The sequence below is a fragment of the Saccharomycopsis crataegensis genome (genome assembly GCF_037102585.1).
Source record: "Saccharomycopsis crataegensis DNA, jcf7180000000084, whole genome shotgun sequence".
Lineage (NCBI taxonomy): Eukaryota > Fungi > Ascomycota > Saccharomycetes > Ascoideales > Saccharomycopsidaceae > Saccharomycopsis > Saccharomycopsis crataegensis.
In genome coordinates, this window is record NW_027043829.1 from 2,693,565 (window position 1) to 2,709,547 (window position 15,983).

At 37.0% G+C, this 15,983-nt stretch overlaps 2 protein-coding genes across 2 annotated transcripts; both read left to right on the plus strand. All coding sequences in view use genetic code 12, as the record gives it.

The window, feature by feature from the left end:
* Positions 1-85: 85 nt before the first annotated feature.
* SEC7 (Arf family guanine nucleotide exchange factor SEC7) lies at positions 86-5,638 on the plus strand (the record flags this gene model as incomplete). The annotated part of the gene is made up of 1 exon (XM_064997796.1): positions 86-5,638. The coding sequence occupies one exon, from the start codon at positions 86-88 to the stop codon at positions 5,636-5,638; it is 5,553 nt and encodes a 1,850-aa protein (XP_064853868.1).
* An 8,914-nt stretch (positions 5,639-14,552) lies between these two features.
* DASC09_041980 (uncharacterized protein) lies at positions 14,553-15,455 on the plus strand (the record flags this gene model as incomplete). Its single annotated transcript, XM_064997797.1, has 3 exons — positions 14,553-14,578; positions 14,713-15,301; positions 15,384-15,455. 3 exons carry the CDS (start codon positions 14,553-14,555, stop codon positions 15,453-15,455), a joined length of 687 nt encoding a protein of 228 aa, XP_064853869.1.
* Between the last annotated feature and the right edge of the window lie 528 nt (positions 15,456-15,983).

Below are 15,983 nucleotides of genomic sequence, written 5' to 3' on the forward strand. Positions count from 1 at the left end.
CCGCCTCCTTTTTGCGGGAAAGAAATTCGCCAACGAATAAATCAACAACAGAGAATCACCAAATAACAATAGTAATCGACGAGGAATGCTGCCAGAGAGCTCCAGGGATACCATGGTGAAAGAAGAAAGTATGTCATTTGATAGCAGCCAAGGGATAACCCATGGCAATGTCCCTGATCCTTCTCCGGAAAGTGAAACTGTGGACACGAATCCAGAAGACCCAGAAGTGCCAACTAGTGATCCAGCAGAAATTACAAATGAACAGACAGAAGAGCCTGTTGAAGAGATAGAAAAGCCTGTGGAAGAATCAAAAGTGCTTGCTAAAGATCCAGAAGTACAACAATCAACAACACCCAGAACATCAACGACGTCCGAGGATCTCGAGGATCCCTCTGCCAACCAGGCGATCTCACAACACCCAGAAAAAACCACCGCTGATAGCTCTTCTGCTGTGACTATCAATGTGTTGAAAAAATTGATTGAAACCATCAACTTGAAGCCTTATAAATTGAATGCTGATCAAAAAGAAATCGCCAAAGATTGTCAATCGATTCTTGATCAGGGCAAGATCCCATCAATAAAGCTAATCCGACTATTGGAAACCTCAGAAAACAATCTCCAATTGAAAGTAGCACTTGTTGACGCTGTGTCCAAGATCTTCATCTTTGAGAATTCTAGCTCCTCGTTCAATCAAATCAATTACAAGAATTGTACCAAATTCTCAGATCTCTGTATTGACACCATCGCCAAAATCTTCAAAGATGAAACCGACGATGCCATCGAGTTGCAAATAGTGAAAACCGTGGTGAATATTATATTGAACGATAATGTCGAAGTCCATACCGCGAAATTATTAGAAGGAATCAGATTGATTTATAATATTTTTATCTTGACCGTCAATGAAAACACAAAATTAATTGCCGAGGCCACTTTAACTCAAATCATTGATCACTATTTCCAAATGATTGAAAACGGGATCTCTGCCAGCAGTAGCACGGCCACTTTGAACAATAGTGCTAAGTTGAATAGCAGTAGCACCACCAGTCTCAATAATAATGTCAGTCCTTCGAATATTGTTTTGGAGAATCTTGAGAACTTGAATGAGGCTGATGAAAAGAAGTTTGGTGATATAGAAAATAGAGTATTGAGCGAAACCACTGATGAATCGGATAAACATTCCTTACTTGTTAAAGATTGTTTCTTGATCTTCAGAGCCATGTCGAAATTATCAGTGAAATCCATCGATGAAAACTTTTTGGATGCTAGATCTACCGCCGTTAGATCTAAATTACTCTCATTAAAAATCATTTATTCAATCTTGAAAAATCACATAAATTGTTTCCTTAACAAGACCATCACCATCTCTTCCAACATCAGTAATGAGAAAATCCCATTCATCGATTCCATACGAAACTATCTTTTATTAGCCTTAACGAAAAATGCGGTGTACCAATTGAACGAAATATATTCAGTATGTTTGGACATCTTCTACATCATGATCACCAACTTGAGAGCTGAATTCATCAACGAAATCCCGGTGTTATTTTCAGAAATTTTCATCTCCATCGTTGAAATGTCAGTGTCCAGTGATTTCCAAAAAAATTACTTCCTCTCAGTCGTAGCAAAATTGGCCAATGATCCAAGATTATTAATCGAATTTTATTTGAACTTTGATTGTTCAGAAAACCAGCCTAATATCATTGAATCATTGATAAATTTCTTGATAAAGACAGAAAACAATAACTTACGGAATTATGGTCTCACCAAAAGAAATGACCAGATGGCCTCTGGTGAAGTTAATAATGGCAAACAGGATGCTACTGGTTATGATCCTACCGCTCTCAATTGTATTGTCAGTATCTTGCGAAGCTTGTACAGTTGGACAAATAAAGGGTTGACAGTAACCAACGATGATGGGAAATCATTCAACGGGGTGCACAAAAGATCTTCCAGTGTCATCAGCAGCAGCAGAGAACCATCTTCCCCAACTACCTCGGTAATGTCATCAACGCCAATTCTTAGAGAAATTTCCACCACCGAGGTCGACAACCCGACGGAATTCGAATCAGCAAAAAAGCGGAAAACATTATTATTAGAATATTGCAAATCTTTCAATTATAAACCAAAAAAAGGCATTCAAAAATTGATTGAAAGTAACTTTATCAAATCATCTGATCCAAGGGATGTTGCCAAGTTCTTGTTGACGAACAACAATATTTTGGATAAAGAAGTGATGGGGGAATATTTGGGAGAAGGTGACGAGTACAATATCAATGTCATGCATGCATTTGTTGATGAGTTTAGTTTTGAAGGATTGAAGTTTGTTGATGCCATGAGATTGTTTTTGCAAAGTTTCAGATTACCGGGAGAATCCCAGAAAATTGATAGGTTCATGTTAAAATTTGCCGAAACTTACTACAAAAGTCACCCAAATAGTGTGTTTGCCCAAGCCGATACATTGTACGTGTTGTCTTACTCAGTGATCATGTTGAATACTGATCAGCACAACAATCAAGTTAAATCAAGAATGACCATTGAGGATTTCATCAAGAATAACTCAGGGATCGATGATGGCAAAGACCTTCCGAGACAATTGTTGATTGACATTTATAATGATATTGCCAATAACGAGATCATTTTAGAATCCGAGCAACATCATGCATTAATTTCCGGAAGTAAAACCCCACAAATTCCTTCATCAACCGGATTGCCAAACTTATTCTCCAGTGGCAAAGATATCAACATGGAATATTACATTCAAGCAGCCAAGGAAATTTCCTCAAAGACCGAGAAAGTTATCAAATCAAATACCCAAGGAACTTTACAAAAAAGAACAAAATTTTTTAGTGCCAATCATGTCGAGCACGTCAAATCGATTTTTGATACTTTGTGGATGTCCTTCTTGGCGGCCCTCACCCCAAGTTTCAAAGAATTTGATAATAAAACTATTAGCACATTATGTTTGGAAGGGATTAAATTATCAATCAAGATTGCCTGTATTTTTAACTTGGCGGACGCCAGAACCTCGTTTATTAATGCTTTACTCCAATTTACTAATCTTACTAATATTGAAGAAATCAAAAGAAAGAACCTTGATGCTATCAATGTGTTGTTAAATATCTGTGTTAGCGATGGTAACCATTTAAACTCTTCGTGGACCGATGTTTTGATGTGCATTTCTCAATTGGAAAGATTACAGTTAATTGCTCAAGGGGTTGATGCGTCCAATATTCCTGATGTTTTGAACGCCAAAGTTGAAAAGACTCTCAATAATGATGGTCGTACGTCTCATGAAAGCATCAGATCTTTCAACACCAAATTTTTCAGCAGAAGATTAGCCAATCCTTCAGAATTAGCACAGCAGCATCATGCCAATCAGAAACTTCATCCGGAAATCGCATCATTGATTGCTTCTACTGAACTAACCGTGAAAATCGACAAAATTTTCGCCAGTACCGAGAAATTGGACATTGATGCTATCACATTTTTTATCGAAGCATTAATCGAAGTGGCTTTGGATGAGGTGGAATCATCTGGCAATAGTAGCCATCCAAGAATTTTTTCATTGCAAAAAATGGTAGATATTTGTTACTACAACATGGGAAGAATCAGGGTCGAGTGGTCAAGATTATGGTCCATCATGGGCGAATCCTTCAATAAGATTGGGTGTAATTTCAATATGAACATTGTGATCTTTGCCCTTGATTCGTTAAGACAGCTCTCGATGAGATTTTTCGAGATTGAAGAATTGGCGTATTTCAAATTTCAAAAAGATTTCCTCAAACCGTTTGCATTTGTCCTATCGCATAACGAAGCAGTGGAGTGCAAAATGATGGTGCTTGATTGTATTGATAACATGATTTTAGCAAAATCCGATAAAATCAAGTCTGGATGGGTAACGATATTTGAATCTTTTTCCAAGGCGGCTGCCAGTAATAACGACCAAGTGATCACCAGAACTTATAAGATGTTGAGCAAAATCAACAAGAATTACTTTGAAGCACTATATCGTCAAGATGCTTTCACTGGATTAGTTGATGCCTACACTGCGTTGGCGTGTAATGAATATAACCAAAGGGTAAGTTTGCACGTGATTTCTGATATGAGGAACTTGATTAAAAAAGTTCAGAATTATGACGGTAGTGAACATCCAGAAGTTAATAAAGAAGGTGTTTCGAAGACAACCACCAACACTAAAACTATCAAATTTTTGCCAGTATTGACTGGCTTCAATAAAGTTATTTTGCAGAATTCTGATTTAGAGAGCCGCTCAATTTCATTAGATCATTTGTTTGACTCGTTGGTGGAATACGGTGAGAATTTTGACGAAAGCAGTTGGAGTGAGATCTGTCATGAGTTGTTATTCCCGATCTTTGGAGTGTTGAGCAACCATTGGAGTCAGTTGAATAGCCATGATGATTTATCAGTGTGGTTATCCACTACTTTAATACAGGCATTGAAAAACATGGTGGCGATCTTCACCCATTTTGATACGTTATTGCCAATGTTGGATGGATATCTTAAGTTGCTTTGTTCTTGTATCTTGCAGGAAAATGATACCATCTCGAGAATTGGCAGGAATTGTCTTCAAAGCTTGATTTTGGAAAACTGTAAAAAATTCAGGACTACTGATTGGAACAAAGTCACCGATACTTTGAATGAATTGTTTGATGCCACTACTGCTGTGGAATTGTTTTTGGCAGATCCTTTACGAGTCGAAGAGAAAAGCCATGCCCATATTGAAGGAGAGTTTAGTAAAGCCAGTGAATTTAATGCCGAAACTTTGGCAAACGGGTTTGCTGTCAATAAGAATGATGAAGATAAACATGTCAGTGATAAACAAGATGATGAAGAAGATCAAGAAGAGTATAATCAGTCCACTGATACGGTGATTATCCATAATAATGCTGCCACTCTATCGACTACTCAGACTCCTGTCACTACTACCGATGGCCTTGATATGACATCGCCCCAATCCAATAATTATGAATTCCGTCCAGCCAAATCGTCTTCCGAAGAACATAAGAAACGGGTGAAAGAGAAAAGTATTATTGTCGTGAAATGTGTTTTGCAATTATTAATGATTGAAACATTGTCCGAAGTGTTTGAAGACGAAACTTTCTACGAGATGATCCCAATGGAGAATTTGCTCTCGTTAATTGGGGCTTTAGAAAAATCCTATAATTTCTCTCACGAATTCAATGAAGATTACAACTTACGGGTGAGATTGTGGAACTCTGGAGTGATTGAAAGATTACCAAACTTGCTCAAACAAGAATCTTCATCGTCGGGAGTATATATCAATATTGTTTTCCGGTTGTTAGTCAATGGTAAAAAAGCCACAGAAAAGCAAAGAGAGGCGCTTTTAGCAAAATTGATTCCATTATGTGTAAAGATCATCGAGGATTATATCTCACTAGATGAGACCACCAAGCAAAGAAACATCAATACCTGGAGACCGGTGGTGGTGGAAATCATGCAAGGTTACTACGAGTTGGAGGAAGACGATTTCATCAAACATTGTCCAATCATGTACGATTTGATCTTGAGTATTTTGGATAAACAACTTCCTCAGGAGTTGAGATCTTCCATTAAAAGCTTTTTGACCCGGGTTGGGGAAGTTTACGTTAGAATTTAAATTTCCAAAGGTTATTTTAGAATTTAATGGCAGCTAAAAAGTGTGTGACTTTGGCTATCATTTCTCTTTGCGTTTTTTGTGATTTATTTATTTATTTATTTATTTATTTATTTATTTATTTATTTATTTATTTATTTATTTATTTATTTATTTATTTATTTATTTATTTATTTATTTATTTATTTATTTATTTATTTATTTATTTATTTATTTATTTATTTATTTATTTATTTATTTATTTATTTATTTATTTATTTATTTATTTATTTATTTATTTATTTATTTATTTATTTATTTATTTATTTATTTATTTATTTATTCGTTTTAATAGACCCATCAAAACTTGTATGTTAAATATTCAATAAGTCTCTTTCTAGCAGGCAAAGCATTCTTGTATATTAAGCATAGAATTAGCTCTCGATTAATAGATTTGGTGGGAGTGTGTGGTTGTCGGTGCTCCGCACCTACGGATTTATTGTCACTTTCACTCATGTTCGATTGGCAAATTGTACAATTTAAGTCTTAAATTATTGAGAAGACTTCTTTGGGGTAAGGGAGAGTAACCAGGTATTATTTGTGGTGTATACACTATTGTTCTAACAATACTTGGGCCCTGAATGTTAGATAGTGTGTTTAGTGTCTTTAGCAAGAATAGCGTTAGTAACCAGAGCAGAGCTCGTAACGCAACAGAATCCAATCCAATCAGACGAAGAAAAATAATATCTATTTTTTTTATCACTATTTTTAATAAAATCTTTAATTTTTTATTAACTCAATACATTTTAACTTTTGAATTATATTTTATATTTTAAATCTTATTATCTTTTAGAATATTTTTTTTGAATTTCTACAGTAACTGTCTATTTTTCATAAGGTTAAATCAGATAGCGCGGTAGTATATCTTACTATTATTCAAAGGTTAATTTGTTCCGGATAAAAAGACACAATAGTGTGCTATCTGAAAGTAACCCGCACATACAATAATTTATAAAAGAAAAAACAAAAAAAAATTATTTACTTATTACATATATTAGAAAGACAGACTTATTTTTACTTATTTTACACTACTATCTTTTACTATTAAATCTATACAAAGGTCTATTAAAAATACAATTTACAATCAACACGTTTGTATAATTTATAAGCGCTTCTCGGAGCTTACCCTACTCAAAAGATAGTTGTCCGGATTACATAGCTCAATAGACTGTGTACTAGTCGTACTTGTACACTTTTTGCTAAAACCACCCTAGAGTGTTATTAGCCATAACACCATTACTTCAAACCCATATTTTCTTACATTCTATTTATTTTACTTAGTCTACTTTTACTATCACACTGCTACTTTTAAAGAAAAAAGACATTATTCAATTATTATATTTTACTACGTTGTTAACTTTAGTAATATATTATTTGTATTAATTCAGAATTATCTTAAATCCGATATTTTTAGACTCTATCCACCGCTACCACCGACCGGATAGATCTTACCCTACTACAAGCCATAATCACGTGAAGTCGGCAATAACAGGTGGTAGGTAGTCAGGAGACTCATGTTTAAATGGGCTGGAGTCAGCAGACTCCAATGTCTGGAATATAACGGGTGGACACTTCCACTTATCATGGAAGGAGTAGGATTGTATTACTTAAGGACTTAGTATCCTTCTATCTACAGCTGAGATAGATTACTTTGAGAAGTAGGCTTAATTTAACTAAGAAAGAACCAATACACATTTAACCAATCCCAAAACATCTTATATTGCCGTAATGTCTGAGAATACTGTCGGAGTGTACCACTATGGTGGTTCTATAGACTATCGATCATAGCTCATTGACGAATGATGCTTGACCGTAGTTAACTAACTCTGTACATTGCACCAATACAATGCCAGTGGGTCGCAACCACTGAGCAATGTATATGGATATTGCTATGTTTAGATTCTTCTAAATCTAGATATAAAAGGGATTTTATTTGTCATGAAAGGAAGAATTAATTACTTAGAGGATAGAAGGAGGCTAGCTCAATCTCATCCGAAATCTATCTACTAGAAGTAGACTAGCAAATAAATAAGCTAATCACCGACCCAAACTAATAACCAACTTTGTAATGGATCTTTCATCTAATCCTTCCGCCTCAGCATCTAACAATTTTCTACAACAGGATAGTTCTGGTACAACCAGCACAAGCAGAGATCAACATCGGTCATCGTCAAATAAAATGAGATAACGCCAATACTGTTACAAGTTACAAGTTACAATGTACTGTTATAGTGGCATTAAATAGTTATTATCCCAAATGGAGTATAAAATGTTTTTTCATCAAAAAGAAAAAAAGCACCGAACCTGGGACTCGAACCCAGAATCTCCTGATTAGAAGTCAGACGCCCTAACCAATTAGGCTAGCCCGGCTATTTTTTTGTTTGTTATATTACGATGCGACTAGACTAGATGTAGTTAGTCACGGGTTAAAAAAAAAAAAAAAAAAATTTTTCCCAACATGTCAAGTCCTGATAGTTATAAGAAACAAAGTATTAATTACTCAACTGATCCTACAAATGATCCCCCAAAGTCCTTTACTAGAGATTCATCCCCCTCCGTGGCTGATAATGTCGATATGTCTTCTCAAGGCGACCATCAAGGTCGTGACAACAAGAACGCTGAAATTCATGAAAACAGCGTCGAAAAACCACCGGAAAATGACGAAGATGAATCTTTTGACGATGAAAGTTCCAATTATGGAATCGATTATTCTTCAAATGATTCAAGGGATGAGGAAAACGCGGTAGAAAACCCAAATCTGCCCGCCGCAACCCAAATTTATTCTTCGATTGCTAATCAAATCGATCCTGCATTATTAGGTAATCAATCACCTAAGCACGCAACGGCCCCTCAACATGGAGAAGTTGAGGATGCGAACTTGGAACAAAAAAACACCAAAAAAAATGAAAAATCCTCCATAAACTCCGAAAAAAACGTAGAAAACTCCACTGAAAACCAATCTGAAAAAAACAAAAAACCCAAAAAACCCAAAACGCCTTTATTAGTTCCACCTCCGCCCGTTCCTTCGCCTCCGTTGTCGCTTCTACTCTTGCCCCAGAAGAAATGGAAAATTCTTCTACGACCACGGTCAACCCCTTTAATGGGAGGAAAGAAATCGACAGGGAAAATGACCCTCTTTTCCGAAAATTCGCTAACGCGTTTTACTGGCCTTTCCTCATCAAGGACCTCAAGTTCTACTACAGGGAAGTGTTGGAGCACTTCATTGAATGCTACAACAATAATGATCATATTTATCAATCTACACTGTATAAAATCCGTCCAGATGATCCAGACAGAATGATGGAATATCATAATACTTTGTTCATTGTTGAGTACTTTAGCCAACAATCTAGAACAAAGATTGACATGGAAATGAAACGTCTTGCAGGTCTTACCACCAATGAAAAATTACAGCTCTTCAGACAAATTTACAAATTGAACCAAGGTAATTTGCATTTCAAAATCCCAAAACCATTGATGCAAGGAAGCTCCGCAGAAATCCAATTGGCTCTCATTAAATTCGCTTTGATGGACCTAGCTAATCAACAACAACAGCTCCTTGAATCTGGGAACATCGAGGAAACTGAACGTCATCAAAGAACAAAATTGGAGTATGATTTAAGACATTCCCAGGAAGTCATTTATATCAACTCTGATGAAAATGAAATTGTCATTCCTGGAAGTTTTTTCCCTGATTTCCCTCTGCCAGACGACAAATTCAAAAAAAGAAAAATATCATTCATCAATCATATCAATGAGTTTTTACAAATAAGCACTGAAACCACAACTTATAAACCCAAAATTGTGATTGACGAATATGTTGAACGTCATTTTATTGAAATCGAAGTCCAAACTAGTAACAGAGATGCTTTAAACGACATATTGGAGTCCCACTTCCAACAACATAAGATCCCATACGATGCCTTTAATTTTGTTGATTTGCAAGCTTGCATAACATCTGACCCCTTCCAAAGAAATAGATTCTATGGTATGATAAACTTGGAAAAAGATACAGAACTACCAATTATCTCATCCAAGATTTTGAAAATCAAACTCTTGACCCATTGTTTCCACTGTACTAGCTGTGGTTCCAGGAAGCATACCAAGTTCTCTTGTCCTGAGCGGAACTGTATCATCTGTAAAAAACCAGGCCACATTGGACCAGAATGCCCAATTAAACGTCATTCTAAGAAAACCAAGATCACCCCACAAAAAGAATCCCTGAATCAAAATGTTGCACATGAAGCAAATAGCTCCTTCAAAGTTGTTACTGGAAAGAAGAGAACCATTTTGAACAGAGACTCAAAACTACAACCAAACAGAAAGGACCGTTCCCAAAGACAAGTTCCAGATAAGCAGGTTGGGCAAAACCCATTCAATGTCTTAGCTGGAGATACTTCGGAATTGGATATTACGGAACCCGGCGTGGAAGCTGAAGGGAACAACACCAACCAGCCATCTCAAAAGACTGAGAAACCCCAAAAATCATCCACAAATACATCCCCATCATTTACCAGTTCCAATCCTACCCAACCAAGACATTCATCCCCAAAACCATTATCCCCAGTCTCATCCCCTTCAACCACAAAATCCAACACCATCTATTCTCAACATGACACCTCCCCAATTCTCGTGCCAAAAACTCCAGCCAAGGAACCCTCCTCCACTCCTAACAAGAGTTCTCATAACCTGAGTTCTAAGACCCGGAGGACATCTCAAAATACAACTGTTCACCAGAGCAACCAAGACCTGGAACGGCTGACTAAGGGAAACCTGAAAGCCGACAAACATGATGGAGAACCGGTAAATTTACTGGCTTTCCTCGATGAACACTATTCAAGCAATGACGATGATGACTCAGATTATGAACCAGATGATCACCAGAGTGATCACATTGAAATTGACTCCCTGGATAATCCGAATGATGATGATGATAATGACGATGATGAGCTGATATCAGATATCAGCATAAATGAATCCAATTAATCATGACTACCCATAAGAAATCCTTCAATCTAATATCTCAAAATATTCAGAGATATCATTTCACCTCCCAACATCACCTCTCCAAATACAACAAACAGCACATCCTTTTCTTTCAAGAACTTCCGAAAGACTGTGAGGCTTTGATCCGAAACTTCCATCAACATTCCTTTCATGTAAATAATTCCCCTTACCCCCGAGCGGCTATACTATTGAGAAATATCCCCTCCATGGGCACGGTAATACTAAAAAATTTCATTTCCGATAAACTTGAGTCACATCTAACCGGATACCTTACTGATCTAGTAATATCTTGGAATGATGGCAAAACTCTATTATTATTGATAAACCTATACAACCCAACTGGACAACAAAAAGCCCAATTGACTATTCATTCCCAGTTGCACCAGCTACTCGGTGAGTTGTTGGGCCATTTGGCTATCAAATACCCAAACTCACACATCGAAATAGTGGTTGGAGGAGATTTCAACAATATCTTAGAAATTCCAAAATCAAAAAAAAATAAAAAAATTCTGAAACATCTAAAAAAACTAAACGATTTCATTGAATGCTTCAATCTCAAAGACGCTTTCTACCTCCTGCTGTCCAAAGGTCTCCCTTCCACTAACCGAGCCTCAAACGGTAAAAATCGTCGCTTAGATCGATTTTATATTTCTGAGGGTTTGTTGGAGAATACTGCTCTTAGCCAGACAAATACCCTTGGTACTATTTCCACACATGACGAAATTAGCATCAAATTTGCCCTCTCCTTTAATTTAGTGCAACTAGGACCAAAGCGTTTCAAATTGCACAACCAACTAATACCATTTATTGCTAACTCCAAGAAGTTATCACAATTGCCATCCATATCCCATTTGATTGCAGAGATCCGACTGTTAGCACCACTAACAAAAACGGCATTGAACTCTCTCCAACGCAGTGACCCATCTATTTTACCTGACCCTTATGAAAGATTGAACTCTGTTTTTAAACAGAACCCAAACACAAATCCAATTGATGCTTTTGTCATTGCTGGAGATAGGAAACTCACCGATATTCAAGATTTATTGGCCCATGCCACGTCCTATTACAAGGACATTTTTTCGGCTAAAGACTACCATGATCCGAATGCCATTCGCCAATACCTCCTAACGACGATCTCTTCCAGGAAACTAATGGCCCACGAAGCTATACAGTTAGATAACCCAATTATCGAACTGGAGATCAAGGACGCAATATGGCAGGCAAACTCAAAGAGTGAGCCTGGTCCTGATGGAATCCCTTATACATTCTATAAGGAAGCCTGGGAAAACATTAAGCATATCCTCCTCCAAGAATTCAACACTATCCTTTCCGCTGGGTCAATCCCTATTGACTATAGTCTGGTTTTGATTACATTAATCCTCAAACCCAGGAAAAATAAAGAGTTTTTACCCAATTATAGGCCAATCTCATTAATTAACACTAATATGCGCATCCTCGCTATAGTGTTAAACAACCGATTACTCAAATTCATCCCTCAGCTTGTGGGTTCCGAACAAACTGGTTTCGTCCCAGGACGTACGTCCTTCGAGCAAATTGCTGCTTTCAAAGAAGTCTTCCACTCAATGAGACCAGACTCCAACCTTTTTCAATTGCTGCGCACCTCCAAAATCCTTGTGGCTGACTTTCAAAAGGCTTTTGATAGTATCTCGCATGCATACCTAGACCACCTCTTCCAAATTCTAAACCTTGGTACAAATTTTCGCCGATTACTAATAAACATCTTGAAATCAGCAACTGCTTCCATAATGATCAACAACTTTCATGGTCCGCTATTTAAGTTAGCCTCGGGCACCTTACAGGGCAATCCAATAAGCCCCAGTATCTTTCTCTTGGCCATACAACCTTTATTAGAAAATATTCAAACAAAAAATCATGGCATAAAATTAGAAGTCCAGAATGAATTGACCATTTCCATGCAACCACTGGGTAAAGACTTTGCCATCCAGAATCCCATGAACCCCGATATCCTGATAAAGGTCACAGCATTTGCTGATGATGTCACCATATTTGTAAAAGATGACACTGAATTATTCACCACCCTCCAATACATCAAGGACTTTGAAAAATATTCAGGCAGTACCCTTAGCACCGATAAATCCAAGCTATACCATACAGCCGAATATCATCGCACCTTTGGACCCTTGACAAAACTACCCTATGAACAGGTCCCTGTCTTTACCTCCACTCCCTCAATAGTGTACTTGGGTATTCCACTAAACACACCACTACATCAAGATCAGGTATTGAAAAACATCAAATACAAATATTATCTCACACAAATGCACCATCTCAGCTTAGCGGAAAAGGTATTGGGGTACAATACTTACATTATCCCTAAACTCTTATATCGTGCAATGCATCAGCCCCTTTCTAACTCTACCACCACTAAGATTGAGGAATCATTTCAACACCTTTGTCGCAGGATTGGCAGCCTATCCCTTTCCACCCTCAAAACTTCCACCCAGATGGGAGGATATGGAATGCTCGATCTCAAAAACCACTTCCTATATCGGTACGCACACGTCATATACCAACTACTAACATCCCTGGAAAAATATTTATATCACCAAATCTTGAGATATAAAATCCAATACGCCATTAACACCCAAATCCAAGTGGAATCTCTACTTGATCAATACCAAAAATCTCAACTCCATCCAGAATCTCACTTTCAAAGAATTGGAAGTATGATTGACAGAAACTCCATCCAAACACATATATGGTACTTTCCGTTACTTGGCTACCAACTCTCATATCCTGGCAGCTCCACCAAGAAAATTACCCTTTCTGACATTGTCAAAAGCAACATTTTCTCACTAGAAGAGAAAAAATACCTCAAATCATGGTCGATTTTATTTGATCTAGAGAACCAGGGAAAAACAAGGTATCACAGATGCAGAAGATTGAAGATTGAAGATTGAAGATATCCAGGACAATTTAGCAAAACCAGTACCAGAGAAATACAAGGCCCACCATCAAAAAATGTTCACTTTTGATTTTAAGAACGGCAGCAAACAGGAACAACTCAAACGAGACGTCTCCAAAGCATCAACAACATTGACCAAAATCACATACCCCCTGGAGCCACAACAAAGAAAATTTTGGAAACAGATTAACCAGATCAAAAGGTGGGTACCGGGTTCAATGGAGAACCTCCACCTCATGATGTTGGGGCTCACATTGTTCAAATCAACAAATTCCCGTTGCCATGTTTGTAATTTTCCTCCAGAAAATTGGAACACCAACCCCAGGGATCCTGACCATATCAAGGAAGCCTACATCACCCATTACTACATAAATTGCACAGTATCAAGAAACTTATGGAAAATATTAAAAATGGGAATATCTCAAACATGGGATAACATCATATTGCATCAACATCAGAAACAAACTATGATAAAATTGGATCGCTTCGCTTATTACATTGAAAAATATAATAGGGTACGAAGGTCAAATAATGCAGATTGGACAAATCAATCAATGAAAACATTATTATATCTTATTACAGCGGTCTACTAAAAAATTAAAATAACCATAAAACAAAATAAAAATAAAAATAAAAATAATATTAAAAATAAAAATAAAAATAGTCAATATCTTAAAGGGGGTTTTTAGTGAGTAGAAATCTCACACTGTTGAATATTAATTTAAAAAAATTGAAATTCTTCGTCTTTTGAAGATTTTCCTCCTCAAAACCAAGAACAAGTTTATATAATTATATACTTATGAGATTTAATATAAATCGAAATTATTGGAAAAAAAAAAAAAGGAAAAAAAAACCTAAAAATTATCATGAGAACCACTAGAAATAGTAATAAAGCTACTCCAAACTACTCCACCGACCCTACTAATGATCCCCCAATCATTGAAACCCCGGTTTCTTTGGGCTCTTCATTGGATGTTGGCGCAACATCTGAAACCCCGATCCCGATAGCAAACATAAACAAACAAGCTAAAGATCAAGATTCCGATGAAGAAATTACTGATGCAGCCGACAATACTATTAATAGTACTGTTGAAACCTTTTTAACTGCTTCAGAAGATCCTGAAGCGGACCAAAACATGGATTCCAACGCCATTTCTACCCCAACTACCTCTCCAGCAATTAATGTTTCTTCAGTTGATTGCGATCGCAATTCTCATGCAGCATGTGACACTGACATTGACATGCATAATCCTGTTGTTCCAACCCACGCCGTTATTTCTACTGATTTTATTAATGAAAACTCCGAAAACCAAAAAAAAATCGAAAATTCTCAAAACCCAAAAAAAAATTCTGTTTCTGTTCCTTCTGTTTCTGTTCCTTCTGTTTCTGTTCCTTCTGTTTCTGTTCCTTCTGTTTCTGTTCCTTCTGTTTCTGTTCCTTCTGTTTCTGTTCCCTCTGTTTCATCTTCTACTACGGCCTCCAATCCGGTGGCTCCAGCTGTCAATGTGACAAGACCAATCCAAACCTATGCTCAAGCCACCGCTGGAGACAAGCGCACACCTCGAGCCACTACAAACACCAATGATCCATCCTTCCAAAACGTGTTGATGAAATTTGAAAGAACTTTCAAATGGGCAAGTCACATCAAAATCCTTGACTTTAAGCACCGCGACGTATTGGAATATGCCATAAGCGAGAAACGCAAATCAGGAAAATTGTTCTCCACCTCCAATCCTGCTATTATTAAATCCAAAGAAAAACGCGAGGAACTCGTCAAGATCATGGAAATTGAAGATTTCTTCCAAAATTACACCAGTTTTAATATGACAAACGAATTCAACAGATTGAGAAACTCTAGAATCAGCTTGGAGAACTACTTGGAATTTATCATGAGCCAACATATATACTAACGGTTATGAGCTTATGGTTATGAGCACGTGTATCATTGCCTATAACCAATAGCTCAAACCATACTACAACAATTCCCCCCGTCAAGATCTTCTATTCAAACTTTGAAAGGAACGACCCAACAACGGTTTTCTACAGATAGGAATACTAGAAGAACCATAGAAGTCCTTAATGGACTCATAGAGGTTCTTCTGTAAACCCAGTGGAACACTATCCACAAAAACATCAACCGGGACCGTAAAGCAATGACCAGGACGAGCCATCCGAAAGGTAACATCAAAAGACCTAGTGTCAGGATCATATCCTAAAATACCATTAACCTCAGAAGCTCTAGCTTTAAATTCATTAACAGTCCGGGGAAGATCAATAAAAGCAGCTTCAGGCACCGAATAAGGACGTAAAAACCTCGCATTAATCACCCTTGATTTAAGGTTTAATATCGGTAAA